Below are 23,376 nucleotides of genomic sequence, written 5' to 3'. Positions count from 1 at the left end.
GCAGGAAAGCAGCTTTAGACAAGGTGTTGGTTGCCATCCATGTCTGCTTGCTGGTGGATACCTTGTTCTTTTTGCCCTGTTTGAGGAGGAATTTGTCACCAGACACTCTCCAAAACATCTTAACTGATTCTATGCTTGCCCTTCCTACTCTTTGCAATGATCAGTAGGCAGCAGAAAGTATAAAACACATTCAAATTTTATCCCCTTTGCTGAGTAATCACAAATCCCAGTGGTTACTGATGAACATTGTTCCTTCCTCTATCTCACCCCAGCACAACACAGTGAAAGAGCTGCCCTGTTGATAAGACACATGTCCACTACTGGACTGATGCTGTGCAGGCAGACATTGCATGCCTGTCCCTTCCAAGGGAACCCTTCCACACAACAACTGCTTACTGTCGCTACAAGTGTTGTTCCAGAAGTTTATGCTTATTTCTTTCCTCTACAACCCTCTAACCTAAAACAACAAAACTTGTAATGTTTCCAGTGGTGCACATTATGAAATAGGAGACTAAGGTTTCGGAGAGAATCACAAGTAACAGGCAGGTCACCTCCACAGAGCTGCACAAAAAATCAAGACTTCTTATGTCTGCTGCATAATCTCATAGCACACAGTAGCACGTCTCTCTCAAACAAAACAGCCTTTGAAGCTGATGTTAAATAGAGTATTTTGTTCAATCAGATTTAAAATAGATTCCTAAAGGAGCTGCAGCTTTTAACAGAAAAATCAAGCCCCTCTCTGAAGCGTAAGAAAGAGCTAAGAAGCTTTTAACTGAACTTGAGTTTCTGAAGATTCTAAGTCCTACTGAATGGCTTCTTATTTTCTTTCTCCCTTCTGTTCACACACACACACACACACACACACACACACACACACAGAGTGATCAGACACATTAATGACATGCAGAGAAGTTCAACCCAGAGGAAGCACCAGTGAAGGGCCTCAAATCAGAGCAAATGAGAAATGCCTGGGAATGCTGTTCCATCCATTGCCCATATTCCTTCTAACTTATTCTCTACCCCCAAAACTAGACCAGCTCTCTCTCTACCTTAGTTGGTGGCTGCTCCACTTTGAGATCTGGCGGGTTGGCCAACAGGTCCCTGGCAAGCTCTACAGTTAAGCGGCATGCTTCATTACTGTATCCATGTGCATACAGGGCCTCTGCACAGGCAAAGAGGATCTGCAAGAAAGAACAGATGGTCATATTCAAACCACACTCCTCCAGGCTGGAGCTAGCCTGCTCAAACCACTTGTCTCAAAGACTCTGCAAACACAATTCTCAACTAACTTCAGCAGGTGTTCTCAGAGCCCTGCTTGCCTGGACCTCCACCACCATTGCTTTAAGTACTCCCCTAAAACACCTTTTCTTCTATGATTAAGTTCCATCCTCCCTCCAAGTGCTGTAAGAGATCAGAGAATAACTCAAAAAAACTAAAACCCAAACTGACTGATTATAACTATTTTCATACATCTCCTTTTCAGCTGCTTGCTCATATAGATGCAAGCTCTAAACATACTTTGAGGTTATTACGGCAATGTGACACAGACTATTACATTGCCTCTGACTTCCCAGATAATTTCTGCTTACATGATTGGATTTAATTTTTTCCTTCTGTCTTTCTTACTTTTAATTTCAGCTCAATTTTGCCATTTCCAAGAGTGAGACTAGGAAAAAAAGCACACACTGTTCTGCCTACATTTGTAAATCCTGGCATGTGAGATGGGACCAGCTAAAACTGGGACACACTTGAAGTTAGCACAGAAATAAGGGAGTAAATTTTGTGAGAAACAGACAAGTGTGATACCACTGCATTAAGACCATAGATACCTTATAATACAAGAGGTTATGACGACATTGTAATTAAGCATTTAATTTACCAACATATTGAGTTAAGAGTGACAGCTAGGAGGGTAGAGAGACTGTGAGTTACACAATACATAAAACTGCAAACCAGTGTTTTGAACTAAATTCAGCTCACCTCCATCCGGTTCTCCTGCTCCAGAGGCTTTATACCAGCAAATATGTCCTGTTCCTCTTCATTTCCCCCTTCAGCTTTGTCATCATCTTCCTTGGCTACCTCTTGTGGATTCAGATAGTATACCTGGTAATCGTCTTCCTCTTCTCCATCATCCCCTCCTCCTGCTGCACCATTTTCTCCCACTTCTTCTGGCTTCAGGCTCACACCACCGCTGTTCTCATCTGCAGAAGCCAGGTCATCATCACCACTACCCATTTCTCCCACAGGATCCTTGGGTGATTTCTTGGCCATGGAACTGCTCCTGACACTGGGTTCAGGTCCCTCAGAGAAGTACACCCCACCATCCTCCTCAAAGGCATCCCTGTAGCTCCTGCTCAGTGGACTTTCTGTAAAACTAAATGTGTTGCTAGCTTCTGCCCCCAGAGCCAAGCTGCTGTCATCCAGGCTCATCTCTGCCAAGTCTGGCTCCAGAGAGCTGTCTTCACTGCTCATGCGGCGTTTCCCACTATGTTTACTGGTCAAGCCTTTGCTCACTGGCAACTTTGCTTTGCTCACTGCAGTCTTATACACAGCTTTATCACCTTCTGCGGAAAGTCGTCTCAGAACCCTCTGTGGCGTTTCAGAGACAACTTTCCGCTTCCCAGTAAGTTCCTTCGGACGAACTGCTGGCTCCTGGGGAGACGGACGCAGCCTGTCCCCAGGCTGCAGACATGGTCCCCCAGGCTCTTGTCCATGGGTTCTACCAGTCTCACATGCAGTTTCTGCACACTGCAACCGGCAGCTCCTCTGCTGGATGGCCTTTACCCAACAGAATGAGTTCTTCTTGTCAGTGCTGCTATATGTGATCCCAGGAATGGGATAAGCTTCCTCCCAGTTGAAGTAACAGGCTTCCACAGCTGGCTTGAAACCCTGGAAGAGCTTCTCCAGTGATTTCTTGTGCTGACCCCTCTTAACATTATCTATGACTTTCAGCTGCCACTGTCTGAGCTGTGAGCAAAGGTCCCGGCGCCTAAGAGAAGAAGGACAGGTTAGAAAGCAGGCACAAAATGCAGCTGTGACAAATTACCTCTTAACCCACAGAACACCTTCTCCTTTCGGTCCCAAAAATCTTCTGCTGAATAACATACAGACAGCATTACTAAGAAGACACGCTGATAAAGGAAACAGGCATATTAACAACCAAGTCCTAGACAGGCCCATGATATAAAACCAAAATGTGAACAGTACCAGCACGAAAGTACCATACAAGCTTGGAGGTTTAAAATGAAATACTGTCTGCCCTGTTTGCTTATATGCCCCAGATAAGCTATTAGTGATGTAAGCCTCAGCAGTCTGTGCCACAGGGAACTGCTCTTGGAATCATTCATAAAAGTTTGCAGCAGCTGTGAAATGGCTCTGCAAACAACTCCAGTCAAGACATTCACAAGTACAATGTGAACAGCCTACTCAGGAAAGCACAATGCCAGACAGGACCATCTAATCCCTCCAGGCACTTACTCTTTTACCCTGATATGCCAATGTAGAGCCCAACAATATAATTTAGGCTTTAGCAAGCTGTCCTCGGGAGACTGAAGTGTTGCAAGCCATAGGCACAAAACAAGCAAGACAAAAATAATTGATGTTCAAATAATTCTGAGGAAGAAGCAAGCTGGTAAGGTTATAGATATTTAAATTACACAGCAGTTGGTGTCATGTCCCTGATTACCGTGGGAAGAACAAAGCATTTCTGCATTTCCCAGCTCCAAATCTCACATAGGGCCTAAGCATATGAGCGAGATAGTCTAAATGGATTGCATGCTCAGGTGATCTTATTCAAGAAGAGCAAAAGACATTTCTAGAAATTGCACCAAGTCTCTCAATTGACCACCATCCTGTTTCTGCCACTGATTTCAGCAAGCTGAGGTACAAGGCCAACACTTCAGTTTTTTAAGATTTCCTATCAAAAGCAAAAGAGCAGAATATCAAATCAAAATGGGGTGACCCAATTCAAGGCCAAAGGATATTAGGACAAAAGGGGCTAAGCAAAAGACTGCTTCTATTTTTCCACTAAAGAAATCAATTAACAACAGAGCAGACTGGTGGGGCTTAATCCAAGGAGAGGATTTTCAGAAGGAAAAAGAAGGGGGAACTACTCAGGAAAGGTAACTTAAGGATGAGGGCCTACAATAAATTAGGAATGAGGTAGCAAGTTGCCTTATGATTCACTGGAAAGAACAGCAAGGACAGGTAGAAGAGGGTTCTTCTTGGTGACTATTCAAATGCCAAGAGAATAGATAATCAAGCAGGAGCATTTCAATTATGCATGAGCTCAAGTAGGAGACTGAGCAAATTTGAACTGCGCCAAATAACTCAAATGTGAACACACACAGTATAACTTCATGCTTTATTAAAAGCCAAAACCCTTTATGGATTTTCTATGTGATCTGATCAATGTTTGTGTTTATTTTAAGCCTCATTCCCAGTTCCCCACAGTTTTTGATCTGTCTTCATCCCCTATTTTTAGCTACTCCATAATGTAAACTGTGTAAGACAGAAACTGCATCCACTTTAGTGTTCCTGATAGATCTTACATGCATAGGGCATTTTATTAATGTTACACAACAATTCACAGAAAGCAAATCCTGTTAATGTGCAATTGTATTGAAAATAGCATCCTATTTTCATTTGTTCTGGAAAACTTTTCCTGAGCACATTAAACTAATTCAGTACATTTTTACACAGCACACTTTGTAGACTAGATGTACATAACAAATTATTACAATGTCAACCACAGTATTCTCAGCACAATCTCTCAGTATTGCTATTTAACTGGTGCTAAATAAAGATGGCAGTGATTTACTGAGGCACAATATGGCTTAGAAACCTGCAGAAGCTTCCATTTTTCCTCAGACAACTGAAAACACTGACTGAAATTCATACACCAGTGACAATGTTTACCAATACACTGCAGAGAATAAACTCCCTAAGAGCACAGAAAGCAAGAAATTGTTCATCTTGAAATAGATTACAATGAATGATTGGGCTAAACAGAAATCCATTAAACTGTGGAATAGTTAAATTTAGAAAGCATTAAAATGTATTGGTAGCCAGTGTTATCATTCAAATAAGCGTTTTCCACTGGGAGGCTGAAATGCAGAATTCCACTCATATGTAGGAGAGAACTCTCAGAAAACAAATTATTCACATTATATGGTGTTGCTAAAAGTGAGCAGCAATAGCAATCAAGGTTTTAAGTAATCATAGCGCTTCTGAACCTCACATAGCACACAGTCCAGAAGGACTAATGGTTGAACCGGTAACAAGGTAATGATACAAACACAAGACAGCTACAGGAAGAAACCCTTGAGTGTGCTTGAATATCACAGAAATAAATGAGACTGGATCTGATTCTGGTGCTCACCTCTGTGGACTAATAGTTGGGTCGAGGACAGCCAGCCTCCAAAGAACCACCATCTCATCACACATACTTGCACAAGCATGAGCAGCAACTTCTGACTGGCCATTGCTGCGTCCCGTGTGCCCGCTAGCACTGCTATGGGATGCAGATGTTCGCACGCTGTACCACCAGCCGGTTATCTGCAGAAGAAAGTGTTCAGTGGAGCTGCGTTGCAGCCAACATCCCATCCCATGCTCTCACTTAACCTCATAACCACAAGCAAGCAGGATCTGTAGCTAGTACCATGTTTTCAGTTGACTCCAAAATAATGACAAGCATGAAAGCAGTATTGGTTTGTGAGAACTAAGGGCCTCTCAAAATTTCTCTGGTTAAAAGACACATACCCACAGAACAAAACACTAACTGGAGGTTTTCTTACTAGAAGCCTTCACACTTAGGATGAAAATAGTGAACAAAGGTGGCAAACAAAGCATTTCCTTTCTCCTGATAAAAACTGAGGTATGTGGATAGAGCAATAAGGAAACTTGTACTGCATTTTCTATTACGAAGTGAGATCAGTGCCCTGTAACTGTCAAAGGAAACCTTTTTCTCAATATATAATTAAAAATAAAATATTACTTAAACCAATACCTTCTACAAAAATAACCAAAGAGTCTGGGATTCTACCACTCAACTATATCTTTAGTCTTTGTCAAAATGACAGCTCCATAGGTAATGTATTTTGCTTAGGAAAAAAGAAATTAAAACAAATCACCTTGACTTGGCAGAAATCAAATAAAATGTCCTGAACATATACTCATGTTAAAAGGGTTGAAGTATTTTGTGAATACAGTGTCCCCAGGGCACCACTGAATTGGCACAAGAGCAAACTATAACATAACATTATTAGTGTGGGGAAACACACGCCCATAAATACAAACAGACTGTTACAAAACCAAAATATTTAGCCATGGCATATACAGACACTGGCATCAGTCACTGGCTCATCCTGGTTCCCCAGAATTTCTCCCCTCAGAGCAAAGCTATTTGAGTACCTGCTCATAGTTGAGACACTGGTCAGTCAGAATCTCCAGCAAAGGTGCTGCATTGCTATCCCGCCTCTTAAACATCTCCCGCACAATAGAAAGCAGGTTCCAAATTCCCTCAGGCTCTCTTCCTCGCAGAGGACGCAGGAGACAGGCCCACTCAGCAGCAGCTGGTGGCTCCGTGGAAGAGAGATACATTGAATTCACATCACTGGATAAAACAGAACAGTGGGGATCAGACAAAATGAAATCAAGCCAGCCATACAAAATCCTGGGTATATTCTACATTCAGAAGCATGTTTGCACCTTAACTGGGACAGACATGTATAACCTAAAAGGGAGAATGCATAATGAGACTGAGAACACCACACAAGTAAGATATTGTGCAAATACAGTGTGGTCTATTGAAATAACATTGGAGAAGCAATGCAAAAATACAGTGCAGAATAGTGACTAGGAAACTAAGCATCCTTCAGTCCGTGGCGTCATATTCGGGTACAGGCTATACAGTGAATGAGCTTGTGGGTTACGTGAATAATCCCGTTTTTGCTTCAATGGGAAACAGCTTACCTGAAAACAACAGGAGAGGGTCCACAGAATTTATGAAGGGTTTTCTTTATGTTGTCACTCAGAGTAGATTCATCTAAGTACCAGGTGCTTTGATCTGATGCAGAGGGTCCAGCAGTGGGATCTTGACAAAAAAACAACACATATACAGTCTTCAGGCTTTGAAGAGATTTTCCTCTGTGTGCCCAACCACAGAGATTATAGGGAGCACACAGGTAGTGTTACTCAATTTATTTCACCCATTGCAGAGCTCACTATTCAAAGCGATCTCAAAATGCTATCATAACATTACCCTAATCACTGACAACGCTAAATTGGGAGACGTGGCTGGCATGCTGAATGGTAGCGCTACAACCAGTGGGGCCAGCAGAAATTCAAGGACTGTGCCAACAGAAACCTCATTAAGTTCACTAAGGAAAAATCTAAACTTCTATACCTGAGACAGAAAACCCCATGTAACAAGAGCAGATTGAAAACCAGTTGGTTCAGTAGCTGATAGGGTTTGGTGATTATGGTGGATGCCAAGCTGAACACAAATCAATGGTAAACTTCCATTGAGAACAAACAAACAAACAAACAAAAACCTCAAACAACCTGCAAACTGGGCTATATTAAGAAAAGCACAGCAGATTTAAGGAATTTATTTCATTCCCCTCTACCTGGCACTGGTAAAGTTACACCTGGAATACTGTATCCAGCTTTTGGTCTCCCAGATCAGAAACTATACTGAGAAACTAGAAAGGATATAGTGGAGCGGTACCAAGATAGCTGGGGGCATGGAGCACATCACCTATGAGGTAAGATTGAGGTAGATGGGTAATTTCATCTAAAAAGGAGAGAGGTGATCATTAACAGCCTTCAACTATTTGGAATCGCAAACACAACACAGGCAAACCCTTCCTGGTAGTAAAGATGGTAAAAAAGGGTGTTCATACTGGACATTAGGAAAAAAAATCTTGACCAAAATGGTAATGCAGCACTAAAACAGGAATACTCTGTAACGCCTCTGGTAACCAAGATTTGGCTAAGCTAGCCCAAACCACAGCTAACCCAATCTAGTCCTGTCTCAAATAGAAGGTTGGAGACGTCCCCTCCAGTCAATATTTCCAATATATTAAGTCTACACTTAATAAGTATACTTAATATCGACTGAAAAAGAATAATCTTTCATTAGAAAGGTGCATTGCCTGATGCTCCCTTTGTACACACTCCAGGGCATCCGTTACACCAGCAAGTGCCAGTACTTATCCCACCTTCTTGACCTCCACCTGCAATCCCAGCTACACAGCTTTTCGGAAGCTGAAAGCAATGGAAATACATCCACTTACTATCTGTGACACGGATTGCTGAAATACAATACATCAAGGTTACCTGGGGCTCCACACACTGTGTTGATGGCAGTAGACTGAGAAGATAACAGCTCATCCAGCAAGCGTTGAGCAGTTGGAAGAATCTGAAAACATGATGCAAACTTTCAATATACACAGTATTTCTAATCCTGATATATACTCAGACAAAGATCTGCCTGGATTTTCATGACTGAAGCACTCTCATAATTTCAGAAGTATCAAATACAGACAGTCTTGTTTTCAGAAAGGACGACAGAGGGTGCTAAAGATTATACAATAGCAAACCACCCATTACACTTTCTCCTCTCCTTTCTCAAAGCAGACCTATATTCAAGGCTTACTTCCTATAGTCACACCCTAAGAAGTAAACAAAAGCATCATAGGCTATTAATTCCCTTCTCATTTCTTGAGTAGGAGCCTACAGAGAGCGATACTGCAGCTAATTTTGAGAGATATGGAAGTGACTGCAGTTAAGGTCACCATTTTCCTGCACTTTGAATGTTCTTTATTTCGTTTTCTTGTTCCTAAAACCCAAGCTAATGGGTACCGAGGAGCAAACTATAAATTACATCTATACAAAAGTTTCTGGGCAGAATTTAGTTTATTTACCATCCTGTTAGCAAAGAGATCATGTATATATTAACTCAGACTCAATAGTAAACTAGTGCAATTTCAACACTGATTCAATCATTGCTTCTGCAATCTATGCAGAGGATAAGCAGAGAAGGCTCACACCTGACTGCAAAATCCTAAGTAGATATGCACTTAATGTGCTTTTTTTGAAAGAAAAATGCATAGTAGAAAGTCTTCTTTCCCAAACCAAGTCTGGGCCAAAAGTGACCCTCTTTCAGGCATTTTTGCCAAGATACTCATATTCAATTGGAGTAGGAGTACTGGCTTCATGAAGGGAAATAGCTCTTGGGAAAAGAGACGAGTAATAAATTCTAGCTGCTTAGAATCACTGACATTTTCATAGAGATAGAAAACACTTTCTACAGAGATCTTGAAAAACCTCTTATCTAGCTGCTTTCCTATAGACCACCATCCCTTTACACTTGAAAGTAATTCAGCATTAAATTACCATACCATAACGTAATTCACAAGCTAGAAATAAGGATAAAATAGAATCACGTGCACAGACTACTCTAATTCTACATCATGTAGTCAAAATACAGAGTCCCAGTGTGTCAGAGTATCTACTTCTACTCAGAAATCTTGAAGATCAGAAATGAGACTGTTGGAAGAGTTTGGGGTGTGCCTTGCCTTTTCCAAGAGAATTACACAAGACAGGTTAAGATGCATCTGCCAATAAAGCCCAAGCTTTTCTGTTGGGCAGCATCTGGTAGATAATTTGTCAAGATAGCAATAATTAAGTTAAATAATATAGACGTTGCTCAGTGCACAGCTGGTACACATGACCAAAAGAGAAATAAGCCCTACAAAAAGGAGCAGACACAGAATATTTGAAAGCAAACAACTAGCACCCCATTCAGGAAACAGCTACCACCACCATTAGCCTTTCAAAGCCCTCCTTTATTGAGTACCAGACTATGTGACTATGTGTCCTGAAGGGGAGAAGAAAAGCTTTGTCTGTTACTAATGCAGCAAGAACCACACACTGCTGGTGCTGACCTCTCAGCAACAAAAAAACAGTATTTTTATATCACTTACATATTATAACATTCCTCTACTTCATCTCATAAGATTATTATTATTTCTGTAGAAAATCTGGAGGTCATTTTAGCAACAGAATATCTTAGTGTCCCAAGCACAGCACTATAATATGAATGTTAGGAACATACTGACAGTAATCTCCTATTTAAGATATTATGCATGCACTACTGAAGTGTGACAGGTACCCATGCAGATCGCTTTTTCTCAACCTCCTTTGGTTGAATCAGCATTTTAAAAAAGTTGCCAAGGCCTTATATTTTTAAAGCAAACATTTCACAATCACTTAGGCATTCTTGTGTATTTTGTGCAAGCATTTGAGGTAGATGATATAAATGACCTGACCTTGAACAACATAGGTGTTTAAGGAATAAGAGACCAGATTTTGCCTTCATGTCTATTACGTTCTATAACCCAAATGATTCTTATGAATCACCAAGAAGATACACCGAGCAAAGTCAAAAGGTCATCAACCGAGTGCATTAGAAAGTGGCCACCTAAGGCATAAACAACACATCCCCTGGGTAGTCTTCACCGCTTAACCAACCAGACACCCAAAAAAGAAGCAACCTGATTTGTTCTGACCTAAGTTTTTCACCATCATGCATTTATTTTACTGTGTTTCATATTCCACAAGCTAAGGGCATATCCATGATAATATGAATAGCCACCACTCCTCTTTCTCCTTTTCAGATGCTAGTCTTTCATTTGGCAATAGACAGTGTTCAAATAACAGAATGGCAAACCTGAAAAGGGCAAGCACTGAAAGACTTCCTAACAACTCACGATAGAATAGTGTAACTGGTTAGCTTGCAACAAAAGACATCATATAAACTGACCCAGAATAAAGATAACTGAATTTAACAACAAGTCCGTCCTATTGATCATCCCCATTTACCTGTTGTGGAAGTTCACTGATTAGATACTGAGCAAATTTTTGCAATTGGTCTCTTTGTAGCCGAGACAAGGACTCAGAAACAGGTGCTCGTAAGCATACGGCAGATGCCTGAAGAAAGAAAAGGAGACAGAAACTGCCATTAACAGGACAGACCTCATGAAGCTGTGTCCACTGAATAGATGAAGTGTCATCAACAGTAGCTATGCTGATGGATATCAGGCTTGGTCTTGATGGACATTTTTTCTTCTGCAATTATGTGGTATGTTGCAGATAAGATGCAAATAAGCTGTCTAGGCTTTATAAAACTGTTTTTAAGAGTTTCTTTTCAAGGAAACTGCTTTAACAGCTGTGCTTAAGATCTGTTGTTGCTAGCAATTGCACAAATACTGGCAGGGATTTCACAAACAAACCTCTAAAATAGGACATTATTCTCTAAGCTTCTGGCAAACCAACCAGCTCTGTGGGGGGCTGTTTCACAGAATCACAGCCACCTCCTTTACCTCATTAGAGGTTTTTTCTTCAGTCTTAATATCAGCCTTTTTCCATATCTGAAAACAACATAGATGATTAAAAAAAACAAACCCACCACTAGTTTCTTAATTTCACTCTACAGAATTTTAAAAAATGCCCAAATGGCATCCATCTAAAATTTAGCCTGGAAACAGGCAAAAGCAGTTGATAATAAAGATGTTTCTGAGATTGATTTGTCTACATAGAGCAATATACCTTGGCTTGTAGTTTGCTAGTGCCAGCAGTCAGTATATACAAACATGAAAACCCTTTCACTATCATTTTTCAGGCACAAGAAAGTATTGGAGGGAAAAGAATCACTATTATCTTACACAAGGTCCAAACTTTGAGTGTAAATAATATAAATGAAAATTTGTTTTCTATCATCACCCTTCACACCCACCTTTCAAAACTGGAACTAATAATTCAAAGGAGAACCCATTTTTTGTCAACTCTCCAATCCTGAGTACAGAAAGTATACCAATATTCCAATGATTTCACAGGAGTAGCAATTTAAGCCTATTACAATTGTTCATTGTGAAATATTAACAAGCTTCAGCAGGTTATTATCTCTTATTTAAGAATATGGAGTTGATCACAAGCTTTTTAATTGTAAAATGTTCTGAGACAGCAGAAAATCTGTTCCTTTCAATCATCCAAGCGTAACCCTCCCTTCAGATGTATTTCTCAGCTTCCCAGAGACTGGAGAAATTAATCTGTATGCAAGACTGAACCCTCGACTTGTGTATTTCATGTTGATTCTATGCATTTTCACCTGGAGTTCATTGGGATAAGAAACACCTATTTTCCGCTCTATACAAGGCCACACAGAACACAAGCAGTGAAATAAAAACATAAGCTTCACCGACTGTTTGAAACCTACAAGTCAAAATGACACTCATCTGCCTCAGTATGTGTTCAAATGAGCTGGAGACTATAAAGGCCAACAGTGATCAAAATTACTTTCCTTCTGCCCTCTGAATGATCAACCAACCAAAAGAAAAGAACTTCCAAATCCTGTACTTACAAAGACTTTTAATAAAAGACTAGCTACTGGTGACCTTTCACTCCTTACAGAACTGAAGAATGAGTAATTCTAGCATTTAAATGAGAAACAGGAAGGGGCCAAAAAGGACTCTATCTACCCTTAGCAATTTGCACATCATCAAAGGACATTCTGCAGTTTAGAGCCTCAGATAATTCACTCTGCAGACTGCAACTGTGAGTGCGCATTTGCACAATCTGTAACCAAGAGGAGTGCCAACAACAATTTCCCTAAAGATAGCCCACGCTGCATAAAACTGTAATGAGGTGAGGCTCAGAGAAGATGCCTAGGGGAGAGCAGAACTGTATTTAAAGGCTTACATTGTGGATCCGGAAGAGGCAGAGCGCCACGACGTGAGCACACCACTTGGCCCCGGCTCCGCAGGTGCAGCTGCATGACGTGATCCTGCATCGATCGAACATCACCGCCACGTTGTACGCACCTTTGGGTGGCACCATCTGTGGGGGTACCACAGTGGCACTCAGATGGAAACCTGTCAAAATTCAAAAGTCCAAAGTTACTCTACTGGTGCTTGGGAGACAGATTCAGCTGGCACTGAAATGTAGTTATGTACCATTTAAAGAGCGAAACATGTCTAGCAGCACCATCAGACAGCAATGGGCATGGATCTAGAGTCGCCAGCACCTGTTTGTTCAAACTATTAGCAGAGAGGCATAACATTAGAAGAGATTAAAAAGTACCAGCTTTTAATACATTAATTTATGTATTTATTTCTATTAATATTTAACAAAGGAAAGCAGGACTGGATAAAGTAATCACCAAAAAGTGTGAGGTTTTTGATCACAGGGCCGGAGCCAGACCGTACATACTTTAGGCATGAGTTCTGTGTTAACTAATTCTGGCAACAGTGCACAACAGGCTGGGTGACTTCTTCAGAACTCCTTCCAAGTCAGTCAACTTTCACAATTTTACAGTGAACTAAAGAAGGCAGCACTTGCACCTAAGCACTTGCTTTCACTTTGTGGCTTCAGAAGCTACCCATTTCTCATAAATCATGTTTCTCCTTGCAATTTTGCAAATACCTTGTTTTTATAAACCATGTACTCAAAATAAAAAAAACCCTATTGCTTAGACTAAAATCAGTGGAAAAGGGAAATTTCAGCAATAGCACTTGAATGAATACAGCCCTAGGAATCTGATCAAACAAATAAATTATGAATCTCGTCTTGGGCAGGATGACAAAGAACTTTAACGAGGCTTGGCTTCACATAAAGACTCAAGTACAGTGCATACCAGTTGTGCTCATAATGCAGCTTCCTCTACAGATAACAGTTATCCAGAGGCACATATATTATAAGCACGAAAAGGCCATCAGGAGCATGAATCTTCTACTTGTCTTCAGGGTCCCTATCACCAGTTAATCATTCTCTACAGCAATGAGTATCAGCCTCAGAGCCTTTTTGCTAGTCTCAAATTCAGTTCTAATATAGCACAGAAACCATCAGGTGTATCCAAGCCATAACCAAAATTCAGTCCAACAATCTACCTTAAGTGAAAAAATATGGCTTGGGACAGATGACTGAAATCGTTTCTCCATCATCAGCACAGGGAAGTACATTATAAATCCACACTACTAGGTTTTTATGATGACATTGTGAGATTATAATAACGATGGTGTTCAGGACTGCACGTGACCTATTAAATCCCATTTAAAACAAGGTGCACTATTTCCTCCTCAAAATATAACCCCCCATGCCAATACAAACTTGCTCTTACCTTGCTTAACCTTTCTATTTCTCCTGTTCACCAGAATTCAAATCCTCTTCCTGATGTGGGTGATTATTTTGATTAGTACACATAATGCTACCCAAATTCTTCAGCCATTTTAGCAATTGAAACAAAATCCAAACAAAAGAAGGCCTTCACCACAAAATTACCGCACTGTTTATTGCTAGCTACAGTTCTAATTTATGTTCCACAATTGGATAATACAACCCAAACAGTTCAGCTAGTCCTTCTGTTGTACTGGGAGCATCTCAGACTAAGCCAAAATGCCCTCATTTTCACAAAAGCAAATTAAGCATTTCACAAATTGGAATTGCAGCAATTCTGTTTCTCTGAGAAAAAGAAGTATTCAAAAGGTGTTAGAGAAGAATGGGTCACAGCTATACGCTCTTATCAAGCTCCTACCATGAATTTTTTATTTGTATATGAAAACAGTTAACTCATTAAATGCAATGAGGGAAGAAGAGTTAAGTGGAGAGCTAAAATTTAAGGCCTTCAGCATGACACATCACAAGCTTCAACTCAAGCTGTAGCTTGATGAACATGCCAGCCACTGACACTGCTAATTCAAGCAGCTTTGCCCAATTCCTTTGCACCACCAGTCTCGCTGTGCTGAAAAAACTGTTGGTGGGATGGCACAGGAAACCATACCAGCAAAAAATTCTGGATTAAATTAATGGTTACTTTTAGCAGGAAAATTATCACAATTCAGTTCACTGAAATGTGAAGACAAGAACCAAATCTACTGCACATGCAAATGACCTGGCCACCTCATAGAGACAGCAAGAATGTACTTCCCTCCCACTCACCCCCTGCTCCCACTATCTGATAATGGCTTATCTACTCCATGTATAGCAATATATTACAAAAACATGTCTGCATGTACCAGCACCATTCATTCCACAACTGCACATAGCCCACTAGAAAAAACTAAGATCCATACCCTATTCTGGGCAAGCTCCACTCCCACAAGACTTTGACAACACGCTGCAGGCCAGAGGACTCGCCAGGAGTCTCACCCTCCGGCTATCAATTTTTTTAAATACAATGTAGGTAGGCACCCACCAAGCTTAGCACTTCTGTGAAAGCACTTGGGCTTTCTACACAGAAATCGCACCTTACACATCTTATGAGTACCAGATTTACTGCTCCTGTGCAGAACGAATATGTCAAGCAGGCAGTGTCAATGCTTCAAAGGATGTGTTAGGTACGCGCACTACACACAGAGAGCACCAAGAGTGACCCATGAAGCAGGTTCTATCACGCAGTGAAGAAGGGGTAGCAGCGCACTGTCCTCTCTGATACTCAATTAAGACATGATTTGATCAAATGTAAAAGTTGGAAATAACAACCTGCTGCCTAGACTAGGTTCTACGAAATAGAGATGGCTTCTTTTTCAGTCCACAACCCATCTTCCTCACTGTTCTACCCCTGAAACTTAATCTTTCAGAAAAAGTATCCAAAATAAATGTTTGCTTCCCGCTGGTTAAAATCCATTTTTCAAAAATTTAGAACAGCTATGTCAGTATCTTTTGCATTTAATATTTATTTTATCATGAAATTCCTTTATTGTGAAATTTCAAGGCTTTCTGAAGACTAACAGAAATGGAAAAAGGAGAGCTGAACAAAAGCTTTTAGACAAGAATTAAAAAATCTAATTAATTAAGAATCTCTAAAAAGTGGAGACTTAAGAAACACTATTCAAGGAGATGTAAAGTTAGAAACCAGAGTGAACCTGCTGAAGCCTTCCTCATTTGTTAAAAAGAAATTAAGACTATGACAGAGAAAAGCCCCTGAAATCAGCAACTACAACACACCTATTTGAGAACAGCAATGATGTCTTCAGTGTGAGGAGGTGAGTATACGAGTGCTACAAAGGGAACGTGCAGGAGAAGGTCTACAAAAGCCAATTTTTTGTGTATATACAGAAGAACACTAAAAAAAGTGGGGTTCTGGAATGTAGTGAAGAGGTGCTATTGTTCAGAAATTATGGATATGGATTTGCACGTGGACAAGATGACTAAGATTACTCATTTTTGTTTAAAAAAATAATCATCTTATACTGCAAAGGGAAATGGGACAAAAACAGCACAAAGCACATTTCAAGTTTTGTCCTATGGTCACAATAACACAATGCACTGCTGAATCCCCCTCCAAATCAAACCCTCTCTCAAGGGCTGCTGTATTTACTGTGCCAGTACATTAAACTCAAAACTGCAAACACACAGCTTAAAACCATTTAGAGTAGACAACTGAAATTATATCTACCCCATCTGTACTGCCCAGCTTCTAGGCTGCTACTCATGGGGAAAAAAAAAAATAAATCCCTCCATTAGGTAAGGTTCCTCTAGTAAGGAGGAAACAACATCACTGTTTAAACAAAGTCACTTCCTTCCCTTCCACACACATATTCCTTTGTGAAGAAGCCCAGCTGCTGTACGTGTACTTTAGAAGTTCCTCCCTAGGATCACTCACCACCTCCTCTTTTTCACTGCTCCTCCTCTCCCAAGCACAGGTTTTGCACTAGTTTTCCTAGCCTGCATTCATTCACAATGCTTTATGCTTCCTTTTTAATTTACTGCTGAAACAAGTTTTGGCCATAGTCTTATTAAATACCTCGCTCTTTTCCATTGTGAAAGTCCCAGGAATTACTGAATTTCAGCCAGTTGCATTTTAACTCATTTTGACTTTTAAAGATTTGCCTTCCTCAAGTTCAGCAGATGCCTTAGAGGCCTCTCTCTCAGAATTTCAGTCCTGACATCGGGAGCTTATGAACACACTTAAAAGTCAGTTTAATCCTACCTAGCTCAATTTTGCTGATGTTCAAAAATTATTATCTGGTCTCACTGACAACTGAAAAGACTTTATGTATGAGGAAGTACTTCACTTCCATTCCCAAGAATTCCTGCTATTATTATTACAGTAGACAACGGACTAGGTAAAATCCTTTCAGATGCTTTACCCTATATTCAGATAACAGTTCATCGGTCTCTTGCAATTTGCATATCTCAATGACTATCTCCTTTTTCTGTTCTCCCCAGACTTTTACAGTATGGGTCCTTTTCATTCCCTTTTTTATCTCATTCCACTGATCACAGAGTTAAGTATTACTGGTACTAGCAACCCAACAGGCCCATAGAAGTCTCTATCCCTCGTCACAGGTAAATATCGGAACTTTCCTCTTTAACATTATATAGCTTTTTAAATTACCATTTTTCTTATTACAAGCATGCTCAGTTCCCACATGTCAATTAATATTCTGATTCTGAAGCTTACACTTGCAGAACTACAACACCTCTGCATTGGATTGACACGGCCCACCTGGACATATTAGCGTGTTTATTTCACATAATGCCTTCCTGTCTAACAGCTGTCACTGGAAAAGCCAACTCAATATTCTTCTTTACTTCAAAGGGTTTAATGAAAACTCCAGAGTCCAATTCTTTGTTTAAGATAAGTTTCCACAACCATAAAACATAAACAGAACAAGGCAAGTGACGAGAAGCAATAAAACCCACTGTCCAGCAACAAGGATTTCCTTCTGCCAAAATACTACATAAGTAACAGCATTATTAATACAACTCTCTTGCTACAAGAATGATTAAAGCTTGCAAGCTTCCTCTTTGCCATACATGCACTTTAAGCAAGGCATTCATTTCATCAGACCACTAGAAAACCAAGTTCTCTCTATCAATGAGGAATTTAAGCATTACAGAGACAAAGACATTCTACACAGGTTGTTTTTTCCCCTCAAAACACTGAGGCAGATTAAGGATCTAATTTGCAGACCATTTCTGGCTTTTCACTCAGTTTCACAGCTGAACTAATTGAGGCTGAAATAAACATGGTATTTAGCTCAAGACATTACAAAGAATGCATGAGGCAGGGAGCTTAGTCTAGGATGCCAGAAAAGCTAGTTTTGAGACACGGTCGCAACGCTGCTGTCCCACTGCAGATCTGGTTTTGGGAATCTGAAATATCTAGAGACATGGAGCTGCAATGTTCTTACCTATCTGGAGAGGATCTTTGACAGCCCTCACCCGGAACAGCTGCTCCCCTCGCTGAAACTCATCCGCACTGCCATTCGCCAAACACGAGTACAATCTGCAAGAGATACACATAACATGTCAAGATCAGTCTGGTTTTGAGAAACTTCACAGTATTATCCTCTAGCATTTTTATTGACTTTGCTTTTGACAGCTCCTTACTATCCTCATCTCTAAGATGAAGTCCAGCTCTTTTTTGCCATTTCCCCATTACACTTCAACCATAAACATCATCTGTCTCTTCCTAACTGTGTCTGTGTATAGCCACTGATATTTCTGGGAATTTCAGCCCAAGGCTCTGGAATACAAACTCATTCATAGCCTAAAATCAAAGATTTTAAATACAGAATAATATCGATTCAAAGTCCAATGTTACCATGCTGCAGTAAAAACTCCCTGTACTTCTAGAGGACTGACCTGCATGTTCACATGAGGGATTTTTTCACATCTGTGCTCATCAGCATAATGAGCATGTACAACCAGCTGGATTGTTCTATTCCCCCACAGGTGAGCTTACTAATTACCTCCCCCATTTGAAACCACAACATTAGATGAATGCATCTAAGAACTCTCAGGATGATTCCTTCTGAAAGAGCTAAAATATCACTACTTGGCAAAAAAATTCTGAATGCGCAGTTACACAAGTAGGCTTCCTATAGTATAAAAGCTTCAGCAAAAATACTTTGGTAAAAGATAGCACAGAGCACAAAGTTCTTGATTATGTATTCACACAAGAAATATAGTCATCTCTCTGACTGTGTCCACTCTGACCACTGATGTACTCAGCAAATTCTGATTCTCCTACTTACCCCAACAAAAGCCTTGCCCAGCATACTGAGCTAGCCCTCCCTAATTTCCAATCTCTGACTAAAGCAACAGATTCAAACTGGAAAGAATACTGCATAAGATGAACATAAGGACAAATGTCTACAAACAAGTTACTGTCTGGCAAATTAATGGCTGCATTTTTTTCTGCTATCATTTACACACGGAACCTGCACACATACTTTTCCTGGGACATAGGCAGTGCAGGTCACCCTGAAATAAAACCCCGTAGCATACCCCACAGTAACCCATGTATTACAAAATGCACACAAGCATAGCAGAAGCAGCAAATACATGGGACATCAAATGGACAGTGATTCTCCTCTAGTGAACAGAACTCCTTCTTAAGCTCAATGAAACAGAAATAGTATTCATTACCTGATATCTTCCTCATTTTCTGGGAAACTCCAGAAGGCGATCCGAAGCTGCAGTTGCTCAGGCACTGGAGGATAAACTTTCTCCACCACCTCGAATGGAATGTGAAATGCAACCTGTTTTGCAGACAGTTCCACCAATGGGATCACCAGCCCATCTAGCAAGACAAGAAACAAAATGCAATTAGCCAGCCAGAGAACAAAACTCAGTAGAAGCTGAAGAGATCAGAGCAGGGAGCCCTTCCACCTCCTCTCTTATCTCACCAAGCTCAAGGACCAATTTTGATAGACAGTAAAAGGCAAGAAAGAAATTTTCTGAAGAATTGCCTGCCAACTTCATGGTTGTCTTCAGCCCTATAGGGCATGGGTACACATTCCCAAAAAAATAGTCCTTCCTCAGAGCTACGTTAGCTTAGCAGACATCACTGACTCAAACTTTGTCTCCTGACAAAGCTGAAGCCATTTAACAAGACTTAAGGTAATCAATTATTTTTGACGTATTTCTGATAGAATATGGCAGCAACATCCCATGAATGCCAGGCGATTACACAGAGAAGAACTATTACAGCGTATAGGCACCAGAAAGCAATAGAAAGGTTATCCAGGAAACGTAGCATTGACTTTTTTGGTAACATTCAGTATTTGGCAGTTTACAATATTTTAATTTCACTTAGTATTTGTTGTTTTATTTCCCTCAACACCACCTTTTGTGTAATATCTGCCTTTATATTTCAAGTTCTGTACAGAAGCAACTGGGAATTCACATGTTTGTACAGTGCTGACTATACCGAGCCATGAGGATCTTAACAAAAGGCACCAAGAGCTTTATACAAATACATTTAACCAACACCTTTCTACCAAACTAACTCCATTTTATGTTTTTAAGTGCAGATGAAGATTTCTTATCATCAGGCTATGGGATATTTACGTTTCTGCTTCACTCTGAGCTAGATTACACTGTACACAAAACGCCAGACTTGTCTTATCTGCAAGCACCTAACTGCTTTACTGAGATCACTTCCAGATCCATCACTACAGCAGCCTCAGTCCCTCTGTCTTCCAAATCCTGCTGCCAAGAGCCTAATTAATTCCATTTCAGCTATTCCATGTTATGTCTCTTCACCTCCCTAACCAGCTTCTAAAACACCACTGGAAGCCAGAATGTAAACCAATCTGGCCCCTCAGCTTTCCCTCTCCATCAGCCTCAGGCAACATATCAAAAGAAAACCTAAGACCTGATGTCAGTATGGCTTTCTCACCCTCTGCCTAAAGACGCCCTCCAGTCCAAACAGCTGGGAAACAGATAGGAAGGCAAAGGGCTTTGAAAGAGCATGCACACAGCAAAGCAGCCAACACCACTGAGCAGAGCTGTCAACTGGAAAGACTGCATAAATATGAAAAGAAAATACAGTTTTCAAACATTCACATTTATAATTTCCTGATTGCAGTGAAATTAGATTCATTTGGCAGCACCCGCATCTCCCAGACAGAGTCAGTCTTTTACTGTCAGAATTATTTCTCCATCACTAGTAACTTTGTGTTTTAAACTGAGCCTGTTTTACAGCGCTATAGTGCCATCCACAAATGTGAGAGCAGCAGATTATAAAATCAGCAACAATGGGAAGGTGAAGTGTCCCATTCTCTGCAGCTAGCAAATAAACATAATTTTGGCAGAAAAGCCACATAATTTCCACTTTCAATAACCATTACAGGTGTAAAGCTTTCATCAAGTCACTAAAAAAATAACTTTAATATTTTTAATTAGTCACAAAAAGAAAAAAAAAAATCAATATTTTTTGTTAGTGTAACACAGTCAACCAAAACATCATTGCTGCTACTACTGTAGTAGTAGTAGATATCACCAAAGGTCCAAATTGAGGCACTCTCATCCTTGAAATTACTCTCAGAAATGAAAGGAGAGCTATTTCTTGTGGTTTTTACTGCACTTTTTGTATAGAGGCACTTCATCCAAATCTTTCATTACACAATAGTAGAAAAGAGGTAACACCTAAACAACCTCTACGAGGTACAAGACTCAAAAAAAGACTTCAGTACTGGATGAAACACCTGCACATTCTTCAAAGAGCTGCAAGCTTGCAGCCTGGATAGTATTCCTTTTTCACAAGGGTATGAAGGACAGATTAGAAATGCTAAAGACAGACTGAATTGACAACAAGAGCAGCAAAGGCAAATGCATTCTGCTTATTATTCTACCAGTACACCTTACTCTTAAATATATTTTACTGCGTTGTTGCAACAGACTAGGACATACACAATCAGCTCCTAGGTCTCCTCTCCTACTACTCCTAGCAGAGTAGTACTGGTACTAGGAGCAGTAGTACAATCATTGCCACTACCCAACCTCTCCATTACATAGTATGGCTGTTTTCTTTCAAGCTAAACTAAACCAGCTCAAGAAAACTCCTTTGATAAGTGTTACTGAAATTACCTCTCCTGAAAAAACATTTCTTCCAAGTGGGAAGACAACATTAACCCTCCTCATCTGCTTCAGTGCAAGTTCAGTGCAAGTCAGCCAGCTGATTTTTAGAAGTTTGATACAGTGAGCTAAGGTAAAAGGCTGCCTTTGCACAGAACTCATCACCTGATGCATCAGCTGTGCTGTGTTTGCAGTAATCAGCAGAAGACAGGTGGCCAGTTATCTGGCATTTCTATCATAACCCGCAGTCAGCCATTCACAGCACACAGCTCAGACGTTCTCAGAAGAAGGTGAAAGCAGTAAAACCTGGTGGGGAAAAAATAATCTAAAAAGCAATAACCTTATCTATAAGACCATACATCTCTCTAAAATGCTGAATTTTCTATAAGGAAAACAAAGTCATGGAAAAGAAATGGTAGGAGATAACAGAAAGGCAGAAAATAATTTTTCAATGGTATTTTAAGGGTGAGTGAATTCACAGTAGCTCAACTTGGCACACAATGTAAATACTTACATTAAGAAGTTACAATTCGCTACATTTCAAGGGAGTAGTCCCCTGTGTAGCCAAGTTGAGAGAGATGTTTACTGAGGATGTGACTCACAGCACCAGAGGGTCTTTTCCCATCAGGCTTCCTGTGAATTGAGCTGGACAGTCTTGAGTTTGGTGCTTAAATTAGACTCTGAATATGCTCATTAGAGTCCTAAACTAAGAGAGATCCACTCCAAAAGTTTATCTCTAGATACACAGATCCACAGTTGGTGGATTCATAGCTACTTATATAAAAAGATTTTATCAATAAAACAGACAAAAGGTTCTCTCAAGCACTATAATAAATACATTTTGAGCAAGAAAAGGAGGAAAAGTCTGCTAACAAAGAAAAGGAGAAAGCATCACAGCTTCTGCTCAGAAAGCAAAGATAAGGACAGCAAGGAAGATTGTAAATTTAATATAAAAATTATACAGTAGCAAAATCAAAGATATAATAGAAAATTGACACATCTGCAAAATAAGTCTATCCAAGGGAAAAGATGATTTTAAATTGTGAAGCAACAGTAGCAAGAACCACTGCTTCCTCCTGGGAAGCAGACATGAAGGCCCAAGCAGAACAAAGGAAACATTTCAAGTCTCGGGAGAATACAGTCACAGGCAAAGCAAAAGCGACCTCCACAGTTACCACGTACAGGTTAAACGACTGGCAAAACCCAGGTCAGGAAGGGATTTCATGAGGTCGTCTAATCTGTACCTCCTACCCAAGAGGCAGGATCAAGCCTATCTAAACCATTCTCAATAAATCACACCTCATCTATTTACTGCCACGCGGAATACACAGCTTTAATGAGCACCATGCTACCCTTTTTGATCAATAAATCACACCTCATCTATTTACTGCCATGCGGAATACACAGCTTTAATGAGGACCATGCTACCCTTTTTGCTACTGTTTTATGTGAATTGCAGGTTTGATTTTTATAGCCATTTTATAATATCTAAAACTTTAGCCCAGA

The 23,376-nt window shown here is 40.3% G+C and overlaps 1 protein-coding gene across 1 annotated transcript in view; it reads right to left on the bottom strand.

Annotated features, from left to right (window-relative positions):
* ZSWIM8 (zinc finger, SWIM-type containing 8) overlaps positions 1 to 23,376 on the bottom strand; it is a 61,168-nt gene that overhangs the window by 17,852 nt on the left and 19,940 nt on the right. Inside the window, 11 exon segments of the mRNA XM_010180778.1 lie at positions 2 to 76; positions 1,050 to 1,181; positions 1,981 to 2,989; positions 5,381 to 5,556; positions 6,412 to 6,613; positions 6,973 to 7,093; positions 8,341 to 8,422; positions 10,888 to 10,995; positions 12,763 to 12,935; positions 18,198 to 18,292; positions 19,438 to 19,591. Of these exon segments, the coding sequence (XP_010179080.1) occupies positions 2 to 76; positions 1,050 to 1,181; positions 1,981 to 2,989; positions 5,381 to 5,556; positions 6,412 to 6,613; positions 6,973 to 7,093; positions 8,341 to 8,422; positions 10,888 to 10,995; positions 12,763 to 12,935; positions 18,198 to 18,292; positions 19,438 to 19,591 (2,327 nt within the window).

Source organism: Mesitornis unicolor, unplaced genomic scaffold, assembly GCF_000695765.1.
Source record: "Mesitornis unicolor isolate BGI_N332 unplaced genomic scaffold, ASM69576v1 scaffold10650, whole genome shotgun sequence".
NCBI classification, from domain to species: Eukaryota; Metazoa; Chordata; class Aves; order Mesitornithiformes; family Mesitornithidae; genus Mesitornis; species Mesitornis unicolor.
Note: the sequence above shows the minus strand (reverse complement) of the source record. Positions and strands in the feature narration are given on the sequence as shown.